Genomic DNA, 21,441 nt, shown 5'->3' with positions numbered 1-21,441 from the left:
TTAATGTTCAGTAGTTTATTATAATTATAATTATTCTGTTATCTTAAAAGAAATACAAAATCTCTTTAATTTACCTGTAATCTTTTTTTCTTATGAACTGTGTTTTCCAAAGGTGTCTGGATCTCAGTACCAAGGATTTCTGCAATATCTCCAAGTCCAGCATCATGACCATGTTTTGATCCTTCTTTTTTTGTAGGAATGCCAAAAATATCTGCAATTAAGTCAGTTTCTCCCTTTTCACTCTTCACAAACTCCCCAAGTTCAGCTCTTATGCCATGCTCAGCACCTTCAGCTTTTTCTGCTTCCATAACATCATCATGGATTCCAAACTGTGTTGGATCAGGCATATCCCCTAGTATTTTTGTAACTTTTATGTTTTTGGCTCCTTCAACCAGGCCACCCCCAAATACAGTGCTCCAAAGGATCTGGAATATCCCCCACACTATAGAAAAGAACATTTGGAATGTCCCTACAAATAGGATCCAGAAAAAGGAGAAAAACACTTTCACCATCTCTTTTATTGTCATCTTTTTAACTTTCCTGTATTGTTTCCTTAGGTTCTTCATAGTGACCATTTTTAAAAAGTTGGCAACATTTTTCTTCACTGCAACACAGGCCACTGCAAAAGCTGAAGCAGGTTCCAGGGACTTTTCTTCTTCATCATCATCTCCAATATCCACTACATAAGCAGGCTCTGCCTCTTCCTCCTCCTCAGGCCTCTCAGATGAATCTGTTTCAGAGATCTGGGATGCTAACTGCATTTCAAAAATTGTATCCTCACAGAAATTCACAAAGAGTTCCATTTTTTCTTGCTCTCCACCTTCATTTACAACATCAAATATGAACTGTCTTTTAGATTCCTTCACCTGTGGCTTCTCCCACTGCATTCTACTTGATTCACTGATTTCAAAGTAAACTCTTTCTATTTTCTTGGCCCCACCCATTATTTCAATACGGCCAAGGTATGGTTCAAAGTAATTAAGAACACTTTCTGCAGGTTCAAGTAAGCTCTGAAGGCGTGGATCATTAGGCATGTGCTCTGAAAGGTTTGTTAGCAATACTACTACATTAAATCCAATGTCTTTGGCTGGTTCGTGGAATCTTTCCACAAAGTCAACATAATTAAACATGTCGTTTTCATCAGCTTCTGTACAGGACAGCAGGAATTCAATCTCTGACTGTATGTATTGCTTTTGAGCCTCCATTGATTTCTGAAATTCCTTCTTGGAAATAATTCCTTTACCATCTGGATCATACTCTTTGAAAGCATCTGAACTAGTCAGATCTTTTAACTTCAGGAACATGTCAAAGAACTTCAAAATCATTTCTACATTGCTAGATGATTCTACAAGTGTGTCCACCATTTGTTTTCCAATAGTTCCATTTACAACGTTACCTAAGTAGTGTGGTAAAACAGAAAGTTATGACAGGTACATTTTAAAGAATGACATTTCATGTGTGTGCTGAAAACAGAACAAAAATGTTCTTAAATATTAGTATTTTTTCTTCCAACATGCTTTTCTCTAGCAGCCCTCTATTTCATCACTATATATATTCCAGAATAAGTCTTAATAAATATGAACAATGTGTTTTTCCCCAAAAATTACATAAAGGCAATTAAAAAGCAGTTTAGAAAGATGAAAATAATAATTGTGCTTTTCACTAGGAAGGTGAAATAATCATATTTGATCATAAAGAAAAACAGGTCCAACCTTCAAGCAGTGACAAAAGCATCACTACCATATCCTTTAGTAGATCTAGCAGTTCCTTAAGCAATTCAATCTGAGCAGAGTCCTATGAAAAATAAAAAAGGACAGTAAGATTTATATGGAAAACCAAATAAGTTTAGAGAAGAATGGTATTAAATATGGTCAGCTAAATTTCATTCACATTATTCAGCAACATAAGGAGTACCAAAGTAAAAAAAAAAAAAAAAAAAAAAGGTTGCTACACAGATTTGAAAATATCTTTAAGTATCTTTCTCAGAGAGAATCCATCCTTTTTTACTTCACTGGGAATATTTGATGGCATAATGCACTACCACTCAAAGAGGACTAGAACTGTTTAGTTCAATTACAGAACACGATTAAGTCTAATGTAGATTTGTGTTTGACATTAAGGTCCTAAATACTGTTCTCAAAATTCTGATATACCTCTATAGGTGGGAAGAAATCTTATAAATCAGAGGGTAGTAGAAACACTAATAAGAAATGAAATTGCTTTCTGCACTGTTGCATTCCGTGCAGAGCTTGGATACATTAGGCAGAAATCACAGAATCCTGACACTGGAGTGGGACTTCGCTGTGCTCTGTACAATGAAATGAACTCCGCCTGTGCCCCCACGCTCAGTGTCTTTGATTCATTAGCTGGATAAGTTGACCAAATGTCACACTCCCTCCCTGTCTGGATCTTTCTCATGCTTTTAATGGTGCTTCTGCTCTGACAGATCTCCCAGTTTTGGCAGCAGGGAGGAAGGGACCGAACTGCCACATTCATTATCAGAAAGGTATAATTGAGCTGTAAATGTCAAGTTTGGTTTTTGTGAAGGTGAGTGCACAGTGACAATTAAAGTTGAAAATACCTGTGAAAGTTTCATTTGCATATTGGCAAACACATGAAGAAAGCCAACAACTGCATCCCACAGCCTACTATGAGCCAGACTCTGTTGATTACCTATGCAAGGGCCCTGAAAAATTAAGAAAAACACATTTTTAAATTTATGTCAAATAAACCAAAACAAATAAATTGAAAAGAAGTTTGAGGAAGCCATGAAGCTACATGGTTTTCCAAGACCTGTGGGTATCTAGTCCATAAACACCAAATTGTATTCTGTTAAATTTATAGCTGTTTGCATGTTTTCGTTTCCACTTTACACTGGTCCAGTGATTCCATGTAACTTTATCAACACTAAAAAAAAATAAGTGCAAAGCATTTACAAATTTATGAAAGAACATGATCATGCTGTGTGAGCTGATCATGCAGAGTGAGCATGGAACATCTCTGTTAGTACCTTGAGAAACACATTCTGTTTACCTGGATATATTCTGTAAGAGAATTGAATATTTGTTTGGTGACAGCCAAAGCTTTAGAAAAGTTACGTTGTCCTGATTCATCAATGACATCCTTTCCTGAGTAGTACCAATAGAAGTCACTGATGGATTCCTAAAAAAAAAACAAAGTTGCATTTTATAGTTTTGAATTCTCTATGCAGTATTTACTGCCTGCATTTGTATCACCAAAACTTGAATCAGTAATTCAGATGAAATTTAGCATTTCTATGTCAATCTATTTCTCATTACAATAATATTTTGCACTCTGTTCAGAAGTGAGCATAGAAATCCATTATCAAACATCTGATTTCACACAGAATTCTGACATGTCATCTGTTCTCCAAGGAAAAAATAGATTAAATAAATAAATAAATAAATAAATATTCTCTGTTTTAATTCTACTTTTAGAGAGAATTTTTGTGTTTGATCCCCATATAATGTGAATCTACAGAAGTGAAGGAAAGGCAAATATGTTATACTCCATTTTCATCTGTTTTTTCCTCACCTGAAGACGCAGGAGATAGTCAACAGTACTAATGATAATATTCACTGTTGTGGTGTTGCCCATCTGAGTACGTAAGTAATTCTGAAAATCTGAAATAAGAAGTGATTTGTGCTTGGTTAGTATATAGAGGAAAAAAAAATACAACATTATTTTTCTGTTTTCATGGGGAATGCCTTCTTTTTCAGCATCTTGTTGGATACAGATGCTTATGTGGTAGAAATTGAACTTCAGATTTCAATGTAAATATAACTGAAGAATTGTTATCCAGATGACTTGGAACAAGCTTTACTAGTAATATGCTATACACCAAAACTAAATGAAGACTTAAAATATCAAATTGAACTCTGCAGTTCAAATTGTTGTTATGCCAGTTTCCCCTCAGAAAACTTAAGGCATTAGAGGAAAACACCAGAATTGGTTCCACTCTACTCTGTTAAGGAACAGACTCATCACACATTTTCTACAAAATTCATTCAGTTCTCTTACCATTGTTATGCCCTTCACATAGAAGTTGCAAAAATCTAAATAGATCTCGAGTAAATTCATCATGCTGCAAGACTTTTTCACCTTCAAAATATATAAATACAATGATTATGTGACAATTGTTATGATTGATTTTATGCAGAACACATAATCTTACAGTAACCTTTTAAACTGGAATTTTAATAAAAGAACCAGTATTTAAAAGCGTTAAAGCAATTTAAAAGAAACAGACTGATAATAATGAAAAGAAAAACTGAGACAGAAAAAGCAGAGCCAAAGTATTTAGCACTCCAATGCATCCATGGTTAAAAAAACAACACTAATTTGAAAAAAAAAGGCAACAGGATATATATCTAATAAGTAAATTGTTAGTTATAACTAAAATCATGCCTTAAATATGAGTGACACTTTTTAAATAAGCATCAAACTCTTTATTCAAGCTAAACACACAACCTGCTGCAGACCATAAAGCTAAACCTAAAGATATCTGAGAAGATGCAATGAGAGATTTCTCTCTGTATTTGCAACACACTTTTGCAACAATAGTATCAAAAACCGTAAACCCAAACATACCACGCTCACGAACGATGACTGTGGATCAAAGAAAAATAACAAGAATACAAGATAAGAATATTGGAAGTTACAATATTTTTCTTAAAAATTATTGCTAAAGATATTGTAAAAAAACCATATTCAGAACCCATTCAGAACTTATTATAAGTTTAACAACAGAAACCTCAAGCCACACTAAATGACAGTTCTAGTTAAAGAAGGAAGCACAAATAATGTTTGAAGCACTACTGGAATCAATTTCATTCTACTTACGAGTTCCTTCTTCAGTAACCATTCCCAGGCCTTCTGCTTTATTCTGTCTCTCAAACGCATTCAAGTCCAGAACACTTATATTTAAAGGAAAAAAGCCAACAAAACAAAACAGCACAAACAGAAAAAAGAACTATAGTAACCAATGGAAAATAATTTTCTTATGCAAAATTTCTAGAGGCCTTCAATAACTACTCTTGAACTACTACTACTACATGCATTAATACTTGTATTAAATAAATGAGCCTTGGATGAAAATAAGGGTGCAGTGTCCAAATCTGATAAAAAATGAGTCTCAGGTCAGGTCTCACCACTTACCTAACTTCACTCCTGATAATGTTATTCACAGTTTCATGTATAAATGAAGAGTTGGAAAGAAGCCTGAAATATCACTCTTGGCGTTGATTTAAAGCTACCACCAAAAGGAAACTACTGCCATTGTTTCTCTCTCACAGTGTTTTCAACTAAGTTGTTGCTATTACTTTCATTATATTGTTTATGCATATATTATTCATGGTTATATTATTCAGAAGATGTAGGGAATTTCTGATTCTATATGCACAAGACGGAAATGTAATCAGAGGTTCTAGATCTTCCAAAAGACAGTAATATCTGCATTTTATTCTGTTAACTTGGCATAGCTAGCACATGGAATAACAAATCATGATTCTTCTCACCACCCAGTCAGAATACTTTTGTTCAAACCATCCAATGTAATTCTATCATTATCTAATTTTAGTTCAGTTAAATAGCAATGCAGTCACATATTCAATCTGGTGACATCATTAAAACCAAAAGAACTTCTTAAAGCATAATTTTCATTCTCTCATCAAGTTCAAGTGATTTTATCAATACCTCTTCTAATGAAGTCCTGAATAATACATATATACAGTTGGTAATAATATCACAGCAGGGCCTGTTTGAGCAAATCCCTGCTAAAGTAAATGAAAATATTACAAGGGAGATATTATATAATTAGGTTGCAACTATTCAGCAATTATTTCTGCAATGCAGGTCACCATTTCTTACACATTTTATTCTCTATTCATACAGCTGCTCCAGTTCTAATTCCCAGTCTACTCCTTCAGAACCCTTCTGGTTCTTTAAAAGGCTGAGAGAAGGAGTTTGTCTACTATGAGAGAAATCAAAATCATCAGCAAAATCATCAGTCCTTTACCTTAAGTAATTTGAACTGCTTTATCAAGGGAATGGACTACTGATTTACCAAAATATGAGTATTGGTCTAATACCAATACTCAACTGTGACGGACAAAAGACTCTCTAACAATTTAAAGTTAGAAAGGGTATGTTTATTCAGTGCTGGGCAGCAGCGTGGGGTAGCCCCCTAATACGCACTGCAAAATTACAGGTGGTCACAGAGTCTATTTATTGACAAAAGGTTCAAACAAATCCATATTCATAATACCAGCCCCTCCCATGCCCTGCTTCCCATGGTAATTAGCTTGAATGGCTATTAAGCATGCGTGGTTGGCTTCTTGAATTAAGTCTGGGGTCGTTTTTATGGGGAGGGGGTCTTAGAAGGAGGAAGTAAGGCAAGTCTTCCTCGCCCTGACCTTTTCTATTAATGACAATATAAATGGCTTTTGGGGCAACTCCAGTTTTGCAAAGAATGAGTTTCTGATTGCAATTGTTCGTGTTCTTTGGACCTAACTACTAGTTTCATCCTTTCCTATTGTAAGCACAGCTAAACAAACATAAACTGACAGGCAATCAATTATTGAAGTTTCAGGTAACTATCTCAAGCCCAGTTTCTTCTAACTTTTAACTAAAATCCTAATTTCTTTAAGATTAGTGTTTCGCTACTAGTCTCACTGGTCATATGCCAACTGTAACAAACCTGATACATATGCAGGATTCAGAAGAGACAGAGATTACGCAATTTGTCAGAAATGTGCAGAAACTGAAAGCTTAGTAAAGCTCCACTGGCCTGTCTCTCCCTTAGTGGTGGCTTTTCTCCATCCTTGGAACCTTCCAGACAAAAACCTTGAGGGATCAGTAAAGGAGTCATTATATTTTACTTTTCTGCCTCTTCAAACTAAGCCTTCAAAGGCATGTGCAGCCTTTTGCTTTATTTTCTCCTTTGGAAGAATACTCTAAAAGATTAACACAGGCTATTCCTGTGTTTCACAAAACCTCCCCACAAGAGTTCTGCAACCTGTGACTCCTCTAATTTAAATCTAACACATCCACCTGCACTGAGCAACAAGCCACCAACATGAATAAAACGGAGCTGTAATAATGCAATTTATGGTTTTACCTGCAGGACTGCATCAAGCCAGAGAGGCTTTGAAAAAATCCATCATCTTTTTTCTCCTTCAGGTAGTCTAGCATTTTCTAAACGTTGTATATTTTTGAAGGGAAAAATACAATGTTAACAAAAAATACAATAAATAATAATTAGAAATTAATTATTAATTAATATAACCAAAATAAAACAGTAAAAGTAATAAGTACCCTTATAATTAATGATATTGAAATTATATTAATTCAAAACTTCCTTAATTAATTCCTTGAAATTCAAATTACTGGAAAAAAAAATTGCTCTTGCACCAAAAATAGACTGATATTTATTCACTGTTCAGCTTAAAATTAAGTACACTAATTTAAACAACAGGAAACTAAAACTCTAAAAATTATTTGCCTCATTTATGCAGCAAGACTCACAGTAGTTAGAAAAGCATTACCTGTTGAACTGTGGTGTTTCCACCATTTAGAATAGCAATGCCAAGTTTCAGTGTTTCAACAACCATGGGTCCTGTATGACCTGTCAGAACAAGGATACACTCCTTAAAACTTGCAGTTATGAACCCTTCCATCAGAAGTGCAGTCTGGAACTTTTACTTAGTGCAGTTGTTACTGACATTTATTTTGCCTCATTAACTGTCATACAGAAGCTGCATATGATATTACATGATAGGTATCATGGCATAGCACACCTGTGTATACTCTAAAGAGATCACAGAGCATTACCTTTGCTTGCACTGATCATCTGAAGAACCATCTCAGCAGCTCCACGATCGTGTAAGCGAGCTTGCTGGTAGAGAGTTCTCTGTTTTTCCATTTCTTTCTCCTGGGTTTGGGAGCAAAAATGTGAACAGAGCACAGATTGAAATGGATCCAGGAAAAATAGGACGACAGAGAACTGTAGTTGTTGAAGACCATCTGCCTCCAAAATCCATGTGTTGACTCCAAAGCTTCAAACCCCCCATCTTTCTTTCATATGAATAGCCTAGTAAGCCACCTCACTTTATTCAACACACAATGTGTTATGCTATTTTTGCATTTATTCTAGTGGACATATTTAAAATTAGATTGTGAAAAAGAAATGTTATTTAAACTCTCACCTCAAATGTCTTTTCTTTTTCTTCGTCTCCCTCCTCTTCTTCCTGACAGCTCTTTTTATGTTAAAAACAGAAATCACAAGATCTTGCTGATTAAGAAACATAATGCATACTTTTGCTGCAGTATTTCTACAAAAATGGCCAAATAATTTTTTCAAGCAATTACTAAAGGTATTAAGAAAATTTTAAAGACCTGTAATTGTAAATATTTGTGCTCATCCACACTAAGAAGCTGATATTCCCTAATGGATGAGTATTTCAGGGTATTCATCCAACTATATACACACCCTGCAATTGCAGGCTATATAGTCTTGTGTTTATCTGTATATCCATGATATTTCTCTTCACAGTCAAGCTCTCATCATGAGTCAGCTGTAATCAATATATTGCGAAAAATGCCTTATCTTTGACATACTTAAACAATTAATTCAAAAATAATTAGCCAAAGAATAAAGATAACTAATGGGTTTAAACTGCTCATGGGTTAATCATATGCAAAAAAAAAAAAGAAGTGCCAAGTGAAAGGAACAGGATGGCACCTACTGGAATTTTACACCATTGTTTTAACATAGGAAATTTCTCATTATGCATGTATGTGAAACTCTGAATAGCATTTGCTTCATTAAAAATACAGAAGTTACTAGTATCAAGCAGTCCATGGAAAAAACAGAAAAAAAAGTTTTAAGAAGTATCTAAAATTAATGGGAAGAACCTAAATGCAGTGAAGGATGAAGCTTGAAATTATGTACTTACTTTTGCCATCATGGCAGAATAGGCAATATATAGAGGATCGTGTTCTAGATTGCTGTCAAGAGTAAAAAATATTTTAAATTATTTTATGATGTAGCAATATAAAGATGTCATATGCCTATGTTTTTTATTAGAGGGTATTTTGTTTAAGTAGTTTACTTGAAAAGCTATTAAACTTGAAAATTGTGTCATGAATGACTTAGCAAAATCCAAGTCTCTAAGTTCTTGCTTAATTTAAAGGTATATTAGTGCACTCAGTCATGTTGAGACATCACTGGCTGCTGAAGGTGCAGAAAAGTAATATGGAGGTAAAAGCCAGAGTAATTATAACTGTCAGATAGCATGACTTCATTCATCATACAGAAAAAGTACATGAAACTCTGGAGTACTCATAAAAATCTAATTCTAACTATTCTAATCAACAATCTAAAGTCAAAACAGAAACTGGCAATGAGATTCATAAACGTAAACAAAACCTTTTCTGACTCACTGAGTGAAATGTACTAAATACCAAAACCAAGAACACACATCTATTACCAGGAGAGATCAGGGCAAGGTGCTCTGATTAAAGCTGCAATTCCTGTTGAATTTGTGTTTCTGTGAGAAGTCATGCTCAATCATTTCTGCACTAGGTATTTACCAAGCTTTTAAAATGTCAAAAATAGTCAATATTTATCTCAATGTAAAGGTTATACTGAGTTTAAATACATGAACACTCTAATGAAACTGAGAGGGAAAAAAGGGATTCATCATATACGATAATGAACTACACTTGTGTTAAATAACTTTGGCAATGTTACTAAAAATTCAGTGCTTTTACTCAATGGGCTTGTCTACTCAGCTCTTTTACCTTCTGTCTGTAAGAGCACTGCGACTAAAATAGAGGATAATCTGATGAAGTGGATCAGGATGGTTTTTCTCAGTCTCTTCTTCTTCCTCTTCATCTTTTTTTGGAGATGTCTGTCTCAAGATTTAGGATATAAAAGTTAAGCTTCACAAGCAAGAAAAAAATTCAGTAACCAAGCTTAGGAAAGGATTTCAGTAATTTTATTCTATCCAAGTTGTATTAACTGCCTGTATTTCGCTTATTCAGGAGTTTACAGCACAATCCGAAACACTATGTGTCTGTGTGACTCAGAAGAGATAAGAGTATATGATTTTTATTCATGTTTTTCGTAACTTTAGAAGTGTCTCATTTGCAAGGTACTGAGAATGAGACTGGGAAAGTCTTGGGGAAGCCTTATTCAAGAGAAATCATGCATCTCCAGTTGACCTGAATTGAAAGGAAGTTCTAGCTCAAATATTTCATAGTAGAATATGGGAATAATTTTTAATAACATCATCAGATGCATTCAATTCAGACAATGTTAGCTACAGTATTTTCATATACCATTTCTAAGTAACCTTGGTTCAATTAATGCTCATTATTGTAAACTTCAACATTTTTTGGCAGTTAAAAATATTAACAAAGTTAGAACTGGCAAAGATGACATTATTATGCTTACCTTATCACACCTTCATATTGTTTCTACTTATTGTAATTTATTGTAATTACAGTAATAATTGTAATCACAGAAGTTCAATTTACTTCTCTAGGAAATCTGAAAGAATTGCAGGCACTGCTTTGATTAATGGCCTCATTCTTTCCTTTAGCAAGAAGCAACAAAGTCAGACAGAGACTGACCATGAATTATCCAGAGCATCCATGGCACGGGGGTTGGATCTAGATGATCCCTATGGTCCCTTCCAACCCAAACCATTCCATGCCTCTACAATATCAAGTGTAATGGGTCTTTAAAAAGCGCTACATGACTGTTTTTGCTAACACTGAAGCGCTTCCTGATGCATCTGCATGTGATCCATGAAGCTGTATATTAACTTTCATGGTGTTTAGAGGCTGTGGAGATAAGCTCCTTGGAGGTGTTTTTGACAAGCTAACTACACCGAGGGAAGAGCAGTAGGCATTCTGAATTAATGTTCACTACAAAAATCCTGAAGTTTATGAATTACTTTCATCAAGTGCACACATAAACTACATTTTTGTTGAATATGGCTGCATGCATTTACTTTTCCTTATGATGCATCAAAAAGGAAAACAGCAAAATTAATTTGTATCAAAGCTGAAAAGGCTAAAATTAATTATGCATAAAAATTTTTGAAAGGGAAAAGGATCAATAATGTCAAGCTTAAAAAAACCCTGAGTAAATAATATATACAAACATAGGGATTACCATAATGACAAAAATAGTTTGACTGGTCACCTAATCAATTTCTGTTCCCAAGAATGAGTATCACATAACTCATCCAAAGGTATAAATCACCTTAATGCACTTCAGTGTGCATCACAGGATAAATGTCTTTTTGACCACAGCAGAAAATGACCTTATGGTCTGAAGCATAAGGATTAATATTTTATAAGTTTATGCAAACAGTACACAAAAATTAAATATAGTTTATAATAGATACATAGAATACACACTGAAGTGGGCATTGAAATATATGCCCAATTATGTCAGTACTTACAGCCAAATCCTGAACTAGTTTCTCCTCAAATGAATATTCCTCTGTTTCTATCCAAAAGTTCTGATAGCCATTGAGGAAGAGGTTAATAGAACGGTGCCTGGGGGGGTTGTGAAAGTGAGATCAAGAGGGGTAACGGAACAGAGTATAACAGCTCAGATGGTTAATGGTTAGTAAGGATACATATTTGTACAATTCTGATCCTCTGATTGGTCAGTGAAACAAAATGCAAAATACAACTAACATTCAGTGACACATCTGCAGGTACTTTTGAACACTTACTTCATACACATATGTATACATTACTTTTTATTTTGAAGGCTGAGGCCTAAAATACAATATACATGAAACTGCAGGACTGATACCTTAATGCAAGCATGAGAAAAACACACACTTAAACAGACTGAGAATGAGTGAGTGGGGTTTACATCTGCAAGGTGTAAATCTAAATTACTAGATTTAGGACATCAAGACAGTAGACACTGGCCATCAACACCAAAATAATTATCAAGTGCTTTCCAGCATAACATCAATCAGACAATCACTGCCTTCTTCCACAGAAAGAAGCCTAACCTCAGCTTCTTGTCTTCCAGTTCCAAATCAGAGCACTATTAGCATGTCCTCAAAGAAGTTGCATTAGAAATATACAAAACCTGCTCTATAAAATGAGCAATTTTAGAAAACTCTAAGTGATATTAATTGCTACTGTACATTATTTATTTAATTTAACTTTCCACAGAAAATACAGCTCATGGCAATAAAACTATACATAATAATGGCAAAATAATTCCCTCTTTACACTATTTTGGTGGAAAATGTTTTTCTGAGCTGCACTACAGGAGATTAGAAAGGCTGTTCATGCAGCTTTTAAATTTACTTTTATCTGTTGTCACAAAAAAAGCTATAAAAATTCGCTGTATTTATCCCATTAAATACCTTTTAAATACACTGTGCGCAGGAATCAGTATTTTGCAATAGAATAGCCATTGAGTCAACACTTTAGGCTCACTTGCTGACACTGGTGCTGTTTTATTACCAAATTTCAAAAAACTGACCAATCAGAATCCCCTCTGAAAATTGTACAAATTCATGTTTTTATGATAATATCAAATCATGGCTGGGAAGGAAGAAGTGGGCGCATAAGCAAGAGGCTCTCCACAAGTTACATTACCGTTAACTTGAGTATAAGCCTGTCATACTGAGTTTTTTCATGTACTTTTTCCAGCCAAACACGTTGAAAGGTGCTCAGGAAGAAATTGCTAATTTTGTGTCTGAAGAAAAGCATATAGGTTTTCATTGAAGAAAAGCACAAGTTAAATTCAATAAAGTAGTCAGAAAGAATGTATTTGTAAACCGTGTTTGAAAAACTGCCATGTACAACTTTGCTGTATCTATGTGCATATACAGATGACAGACAGTAAGACAAAGTTTTTAAAAAATTAATTTCCTTAAAACATCAAACATAAATAGACACATCTCAGAGAAAACACTTATCACATAAGACACTTTTTCGAAGCCATGTACATTCAACAAACACAGAACATGAAGAATTAGTACTTCCTAATTTAAATGATATTTAATTCTTTCAAAAATACAATTTTTAAAAAAGAATACAGCTATTTTTTTTTCTACAGGCACTTTTCATCAAAGGCAGTTCTTGGAATATTTATGGTAGAAGTTAAAGTAATTTTTCTGTGATTTAACAAACACCTTCATATCAATAGACATGTCCATTTCTGAAATATCTTACTGAAATTCCTAAAAACTGATAGACATATGAGTGAGTTTTGTAGAAAATTACCTTAAGCTCTGAGACTAAAATTAAGCTATACTGAAAGCCATCTTAATATCTGGAAAATTTTCAAAAGAGTAAGTTGATTATTTACTGGAGATTTATCCTTTCTACCATAATAATTGTTTACTGCCCTTTAAATTAACTGATTCTAGCATCAAAGTTAGAACTAACACAAAGTTGCAACTAAAATGAGAAAATAGACAAGATAGAGAGCTGCATTTTAAACTCTGGATCAAAGAGATTTAAATAGCTACAAGATTTAATCATACCCCACTTGAAATAATCTCCCTAGGGTTCAGACATGTCTGAGCAACACTGTCAATTTAGATGATGGAGATTGTTATAATAGTTTGATAGCCTTATTTTCCTGTCAGAATCCTATCATTTATCTAGGAAAAAAGCTAGTGAACCTTAAAACTTTGGTTTTCACCTATCGATTGAGAAATATACCTGGAAGTTTGCTCATGGCAGCAGGATTGGAATAGATGACCTTTAAAGGTCCACTCCAACCCAAACTGTTCCACAACTTTAGGATTTTAAGTTCAAACTGTTTTTTCACTTCTGTCTGCTTTGATGTGCAGAAAGTACAATTAATTGACAAAAATAGTTTTATCAGAGTTCATTTTAGCAACTATAAAAATAAATAGCTGGACAAATTTGCCTCATATTCAAATTAGGAGTAAACTGCTCCCCAAAATCTACCATAAAGTTTGAGAAGAAGAAGTTCAATAAATGTTTTTAACACAAAAAGATTTTTTAAAAATTACAAATAATGTAAATGTTCCATTTCAAAATGATGTTATTTAATATCCTATTGGAAAAAAGGAGTAAAGAATTTAAAGATTCATAACCGACTTCATCTCTTGGCAAGTCTTCCATCAGCCTCAAATATAAAAAATAAAAATGGGTGCTTTTTAAGGAAAAAAAAAAAGATGAGCCCTTTTAAGATTTGGGTGCTGAACACTTTAAGAATTTACAAAGGCAGAATATGGTTGTAGAAAAAACCTTGCTCACAAAAAAGTTGTACTGAAATGGTATTTCTTCATACCACTTGCTCTTGCTTTGCCAAACAGCTCTCAAAGATGGAAGGGTTCATAGTGGCTGGTTTGTTATGTTGTATTTAATGCTCTCCATTTCTCTGGTCTTTAAAGACAGCCTGGTGGTAGCATGAGAACATGGAGAAGTTACTATAGTCTAGAACTACTCATTTTGTCAAGGAAGGTTGTGTGCTTTTTATGGTAGAAACTCGCTTTTTATTTGTTCTGTGCAAATCTAATATTCCTCCAGCGTGTTACTGGCACAGCTACAGAGCTTTAGCTAAAGATCTTTACACCAAGTGTGTAAATTTGCTTTAGTAAAGGCATTAAAAAATCCGACACAACTCTTCATTAAATACTTTGCCAAAAATCTCGGAATAATAGTATTAAACACAAAGAGTGAAAAATTTCAGAAAGTGAGAAGCAAACCTAATTAAAGTGCTTAACCTCTATCTGAATAAAACAGATTTTTTGAGAAGAAAAAGACTAAAGGAAATTACTCCAGTGCCATTTATCTTAATATTCTGCTTAAAGCAGTAGATGGATCCAGGCACAGGATGCATTTTATCTTGGACTTTGTGGTGTTTACATTCAACTGGAATAAGAAGCAGAGTAACATAGAAGATTAAAATATCATTCTGCAGTGCTCTCTGCACTGCTCAATAGTCACTTTAATTCATATAACATTCTGATGTAGTAGCTTAAGATCGGCCCAGACAAGCTACAGAGCATGAAGTGTTCATGCAAGAGAAGAGGAAGAGCCGTACAAAATTAAATTTAAAAAGGGAAAAAAAGAAAAAGAAAAAATAAAAAGAAGAAAATAATGAAAACACGGGAGAATAAAGAGCAAAAAGAACAACCAATCAGAGGCAAAAAATGGACAGAAACAGCAACATCTTAACGAGTTTCACGGATAAGTTGAGGAACTATACAGAATAACAAAAATGAAGCATGTAATTCTTACGGTGTTTTTCTACTCAGGTTGTTTGTCATAAGATGACTGTTTTGCTACTGTGAGGAATTAGCTGATGACTAATCAATTCTTGTCTCTTAAAATTGCATACACTTAACAATCAACAAACACATAGGTAAACACACAAGCAGTTTTGCACTCAGAAAACAATGCAAACAAAAGTTCTGAAGAAATGAACCTTTCAGCCACTTACCTTGGCAGGTTGTATAGTGGTGCCATTCTGAAACATGCAACAACAGCCCTTTTGCGTTGCTTTGACAGGAGTTTGTGCCAAACAGCTTTTTTTGATCTCAGTGGTTGTTCAACCTATAGGAAAATATCTTCTAGTATGTGCAATGGAGACTTTTCAACTTTCATCCATAATTTTCTATTCAACTAATGGCTAGCTAGTTAGCTAAGTAGAAAATGTTACCAATGCTCTGCATCATCTGAAAAAAATGTTCTTTTGGGACTTTTTAATTAATAAGGAAAATTACTGGAGGCCTTCTATACAGAAATCTCTTAATTAATTTAGGCAAGCTCAAGATGCCAGAATACCTCGTGTGTGGGACTACTTGGTAAATTTCAAAAAATTGTTATTTTGTCTGTTTCCAGCAATGCATATTCAGTTACTAATGTGAACGCATTTCTATGCTATATCATTTGTAAATGGAATGGATTAACTTTATGTAGGTTAAGAAGTGCAAATGTACAAATGTAGGAAGAGTACAAATGCCTTTCTGTATTTAAACTGCATGGTTTGGATGAACAGGCAAGCAACTCAACTGTTGTTACAGCATCCTATGATGCGAAATAGGAGACAGGCTAAACCGAGTATATTAAAAAAACAGTGTGAAAGCAACCTAAACCCACTAGGTTTTCAGCTACTGCATGGAGATGATTTGTGTTTTATACTTCTTGTAACTGTTCATGCAGTTTTGCAGAAATGTATCCTGAATTTTCCCTGCAGGTAAATGGAGGCACTTCAACAGATGACTTCAAAAATTTTGCATATTTACATATCTGTATGTGCATATGTGCTTGCATGCACACATGTACAAAACCCTATGTTTTATCTAGACACTTTAATGATGACAGTCAATGTACCTGAAATAATCTCTGCAAGGAAAAATCTCAGGTTTTTTAAAATGAACACAGTGTAGATATTTGGTTTTTTACCTGCTCCAGATGATACAGAGCAGCTGATATCCTCTGCACACGTTCCACATTTTTCTCAGGGTCAGTAGGTCCATCACTCTTTAAAATATCTTTATACAGATTTAGCTGCCATTTCACTGCTGGATCATCAGACTGAAACCCAACACATTTCATTAGTAAACTGCTGAATGAAGGCACTGAATTTGCCAACACCACTTCTACTCCCAATTTCTGTCCCCTTTCAGACCAAATTAATATCTGCTAGCTGATCAAAAAAGTGACATTCATTCTATATATGATTGGGCAATTGATCTCAATTCCTAAGCAAGGTTCTGTATTTTTATTTTATGAAACTAAATAAAGTGCACTGCAACTTATTTATTCCACTTAATTCCATTAAAAATAAAGAAGCAGATTTAGTACTGGGATTGAGTTTAATTTGCAGAACCTTTGTACTATGATTTTAAAGCTGTTTTTTTGGACTCTGGAGAAGACGGTTGGAGTTTCAGAAGGTGAAGAGTTACAGCCAAAGTTTCGCTTTTTGTTTTTTGTTTTTCTTGCAACACAGAAATAAGAAAACTACATTAAATTACTTCTTGTGTCCATTTTAGATGTATGCAAGCAAAAATTTATAGCAAATAGACAGTCAACTTCAATGTCAGATAAGTAAGTTACTCTTTTTGTGTTCAAACACTGTAGGAAATTATCTAAATTATTTTTAATTTACAGAATGATGAAGACTCCATATTGGTATTACCTTTGACAGTGTATTTGGCTTATGAATTATAGAAATATAAATGTCTTGTAAAACTCACAAGTGCTAAGATGATGCAAGTTTTTAATATTTTATTATAATCATTTTAAAATGTATGTATTCTTAGAAATACCTAATTTAATCAGTAGTGAAAGCTGAATTCAAGAAGAAAATTTGAAGTAATAGAGTTTCAATTTTATTTTCTTATTTGATCAAGTTGATTCTAAGTAATTATCGTTTTAAGACTACCAGTATCTCAATTCTTCACACTTGTCCCATTCTACAGATCTTCTAGAAACTTGAATACACCTAACAAATCTACAAATAAGCAATTTATTGCAATGAAAAATCATGAAGAATAAAGTTAAAATGGAAATCTTTCTAATAGCTCTTTGGATTATCTTTTTTAATACATCACAACAGAAAAACAGTTGCAACTTCTGTGTTGAAAAGTTCACATTGGCATCTATAAGACAGATTTTTTTGATATTACCTTTTCCTGTAAATGTAAGTTATTCCGTAAGTGTTCTTTGACTTCCTCATCTGTATCCCTCTGTAGAAAGGTAAAAGTATTTTTCAATTTGGATTATGATTAATTTCATTAAAATTTTTACAACATACAACAGCTTATATTTCAATATTGAAATTTAACTTCTTTTGCTTTCAAGGTATTTAAGATACCAGAAGGGGCAAAGGTTTTCTTTAACCATAAAACAAAGATTAAACTTTAAAGGGAATTAAAGCTAACTAATTGTAGTTCAGTATTTGTTGCAAAAGAACATGAATATATAAAATTGCACATGGTAGACTAATGGAAAATAACAGGGAAAGTATGGCAGTTCTATATATACTTTTTTTTTTTAAAAAAAGCACAATAATTATCAGCTATAATTGCTTACAGTACATACAGATAATTTTAATATTGACTGCTTAGATATCTGTGCTTCAAAATCTGTGCTTCAGTTTACAGAGTTCTGCTTATTTTGCATTAAAAACTATTAAAATCACACACTTACATGGCTGTATCTAGTCTTAGCCAAAGATATGAGCTCTTGGTCTCCAGGAGTGCACATATTCAAACCAATAGGAAGCATCTTTTTGAGTGCAGCCACAATCAAGGATGTTTGTATGGAGTACAAATCCCCTCTACGTTTTGATTTCTTCCTCTCTTGATCTTGTCCTCCAGACTATAAGTTTAAAAAAAAAAGAAAAAAAAAAGAAAAAGAAAAAGAAATTTACTTTAATTCTCTGATCACACACTTCTCCAATACGCTCTTCCCCTAATGGTCCAAGGAAACTGTGTTCCTGATGTGGTACAAATAATTAAAAATTCTACACTAGAGGAAGGGTGTACAGTCTTGGGCAGGAAGTGTGAAGGACTACTGTTGGTGTGCACCAGTGCAGAAAATGCAGTAACAGTAATGTAATAGGAGTCACACACTTTTGTGTGCATTCATACATATAATTTTGACAATACTTTCTGGATCTTACCTTTCAAATCAGAAACAACCTTAAAATTAAAAGCTGAATCATTCTCAGGGGACACTATTCTTTGCCTAATGCTACAGAGACAAATTCAGGATGTTTACATTTTTGTAAGAGATTTATAAAAACATAGTTATCCAGGGTCTGAATGAATGAATATTGCCTGACTTGTCTCATCTGAAAAACAGTATTATTTAAAAGGCTTTGATTCAATGTAATGAAATGCCAATGAATTAGTGCCTCTGGGAAAGTACTGCTCTTTGCCTTTGAATAATATTAGCAAATTTGGGATAAAAATTTAAAATTTTATATCTTTGAATATCATCAGTAATAGGAAAAGGAAAACAAAAGAGACAGAAATAAACAGCACAACAGAATAACATCTGCCCTATCTTCTTATGACAGACACTGTACAACATATTTCACACCCAACTTTTCCTTTATGAGACAGAGAACCAAAATCTTTCAAACAGACCCATCTATTTCATGAACACACAGTAAACAGCAACAACATCAAACAGCCCAGTTCTGAATTCTGTACCCAGATTAAACTCCTATACTCAAGGGGAGTTTTGCTAAAGATAAGATTTCAGGACTAGGCCTCCAGGCTTGTACAACACTACAAAATAACAAATGCTTTCATTTAACCCTCCACATCCTTTTCCTTCTACAATTAGGATTTACTAACTACTGTTCTTACAATATATTGTGTAGTTCCAAATAAGGATACAGCAGAATCCATTGCGATTCATTAGTTCCCAATTAATGCCTCACTATTATCACAGTAATCTCTGGAAGAGAAAAAGGCAGCCATAGGTATTCTATTTGGTGATAAATTTTGGCAGATTCTGTCTTCTAGAGAGTGAATGTCTATGTATACAGTTCGTGTTAAATATTTTGCAAGTTTGAGGGAACACGCAATGGATGTGGCTTCCTTTCTTAAGGAACTAACAATTGCAAGAGAGTACTTTGCCTTAAAGCTTTGCTTTTCAGAGTGGCTTAGAAATAGTGATGCAATGGCTTCAATAATGACATTATTTTTACTCTACATTGACAGCAGACAAACAAATCCCACAATGTATCACTGTCTTCCAGTGGCGTCACTATGCCTCTTAAATAAGGAATAACAAAATATGCAACAGATGTATTTTTATAAAGAAAGTAAAAGGAGATACTGGTTTCTCCATTTTTTCTGCCAGTGGACATTTTGCACATCCAATTTTCTTTATGCTCATATGAGATTAATAAGATTGGTGAACCTAAAAACTGGAGAATTTTCAAAACATGAAAAGATCCATTCTGCCTTTGCCATAAATTCTGCTGTCTCTGAATTCACTTCTCCAGCTGGTAAATGTATAAGTAGAGTATCAGACTGAAATCTAAATGACAATGGAATTTTGTCTCTTTCAGTTCTAATATGCACCTGTGCACACAAAATACCTGCATTACATATATAAAGAGCATGAAATTGGATATATTTTGTCTACATAATTAACTTTGCTAAAAGGACCTCAACAGGAGGAATTATATCATTTGTTTGTCTAAAAGCATGTAATAATCTTACTTGTCTGAGGACTTAAACACCCAAATGGATATTTCTGAAAAAAAACCCATATGCCAAAAAACAATTACAGATTCTTTAGTAGATTAATAATAAGATTATTAAGATTATGGAATTAATGTTTTTTTGTATTTCCATCCGTCTTTGAGCTTCAGTTCTTTCAGATTAGTATGAGAGTAGTCATTAAATCCTACTGTGTGTACCTGGTAGAAGTTTGATAATAGCAAAGCATGAAATCAGGTTACTAGTTTAACAGAGCTTCTCCCTTTTTAATTCATGTCTCCAGTTTAATGGGTTACAAGCTCTTCACAGCATCGTGTGTGCTTCTCAGCACACAGAGTGAAGGGAAAGATGAAAGGGTTTCTACTCCATTTTGCTGCTTATTCCGCTTCACCAATGAAGAATGCACCATAGATCAGAAAGAACTCATCTATTTTAGAAATTTGTATTTTAAGAAAAGAATATGAATGATGCAAAGGAAAGTGACCTAGAGTTTACTGAAGGAAAAGAAATCTTTGAGTACATTAAATACATAAAAGAAATAAGGGTTATTCAAAGCTTTGTCACACCTCACATCTTTAGTAAAAAACATTTTACTTTTGGAAAAAGGTGAGATTTGAACTATACATCTTATTTAAACTTATTGTATTTAATATAATCTATTCATCTACAGATGGGGTGGAGGCTATAGCACATTTTTCCCAAACATTCGTCTTGAATATCATAAGCCAAATATATCTTTCTAATGACTCTACTTAGACATTTCTTTTACAATGTCTCCTTCACTATTTTAGCAACAAAATAGAATGCAGAAAGACAGCAGAGGCAGAATGTACATCTGAAATAGTTACAGAAGGTAGTTTTAGTACATTTTCACATTAAGCAATATTTAGGAGTGCCAAAGGGGATTTAATTTGCTCTGGTCAAAGACTGCCACTTTAGCTGGGACAAAATTTATAGTAGGTGGAACCTGGTGCTTCACTTTGTGACGCCACTGCTATGATCAATGGAAGGAGTGCTTGGAGCCTGATCATCTCTAAATCTAAAACAAAGACACATCATGCACTTTGACCTGTACCTTTACTTGTATGGCCTGTATGAAAGAAAAATAAAGGGAAAAAAAAAACATAAGTAAAAGAGATGAGAGGATGATAATTTTACAGGTTACTTATAAACTTACTCAGCTTTATGAGGACAGTAAAAATAG

General features: G+C 33.8%; 1 protein-coding gene across 16 annotated transcripts in view; it reads right to left on the bottom strand.

Annotated features, from left to right (window-relative positions):
- The window catches only part of RYR3 (ryanodine receptor 3), a 200,352-nt gene that overhangs the window by 22,159 nt on the left and 156,752 nt on the right, over nt 1–21,441 (bottom strand). For 5 of the 16 annotated variants that reach the window (XM_033062284.2, XM_033062290.2, XM_033062288.2 and 2 more), the window contains 20 exons: nt 21,313–21,327; nt 18,205–18,375; nt 17,682–17,741; nt 16,456–16,587; nt 15,491–15,603; nt 12,664–12,763; nt 9,823–9,932; nt 8,976–9,027; nt 8,226–8,276; nt 7,852–7,951; nt 7,566–7,645; nt 7,139–7,215; nt 4,864–4,937; nt 4,612–4,629; nt 4,042–4,122; nt 3,556–3,644; nt 3,034–3,162; nt 2,582–2,686; nt 1,713–1,794; nt 75–1,396 (listed from right to left, as the gene is read on the bottom strand). In XM_033062284.2, the coding sequence (XP_032918175.1) occupies nt 75–1,396; nt 1,713–1,794; nt 2,582–2,686; nt 3,034–3,162; nt 3,556–3,644; nt 4,042–4,122; nt 4,612–4,629; nt 4,864–4,937; nt 7,139–7,215; nt 7,566–7,645; nt 7,852–7,951; nt 8,226–8,276; nt 8,976–9,027; nt 9,823–9,932; nt 12,664–12,763; nt 15,491–15,603; nt 16,456–16,587; nt 17,682–17,741; nt 18,205–18,375; nt 21,313–21,327 (2,961 nt within the window). Of the gene's footprint in view, nt 1–74; nt 1,397–1,712; nt 1,795–2,581; nt 2,687–3,033; nt 3,163–3,555; nt 3,645–4,041; nt 4,123–4,611; nt 4,630–4,863; nt 4,938–7,138; nt 7,216–7,565; nt 7,646–7,851; nt 7,952–8,225; nt 8,277–8,975; nt 9,028–9,822; nt 9,933–11,495; nt 11,593–12,663; nt 12,764–15,490; nt 15,604–16,455; nt 16,588–17,681; nt 17,742–18,204; nt 18,376–21,312; nt 21,328–21,441 lie in introns of all 16 variants that reach the window. The other 11 variants (XM_033062285.2, XM_042779380.1, XM_033062295.2 and 8 more) reach the window with 6 other exon arrangements.

Source organism: Catharus ustulatus, chromosome 6 (genome assembly GCF_009819885.2).
Source record: "Catharus ustulatus isolate bCatUst1 chromosome 6, bCatUst1.pri.v2, whole genome shotgun sequence".
Taxonomy (NCBI): domain Eukaryota; kingdom Metazoa; phylum Chordata; class Aves; order Passeriformes; family Turdidae; genus Catharus; species Catharus ustulatus.
Note: the sequence above shows the minus strand (reverse complement) of the source record. Positions and strands in the feature narration are given on the sequence as shown.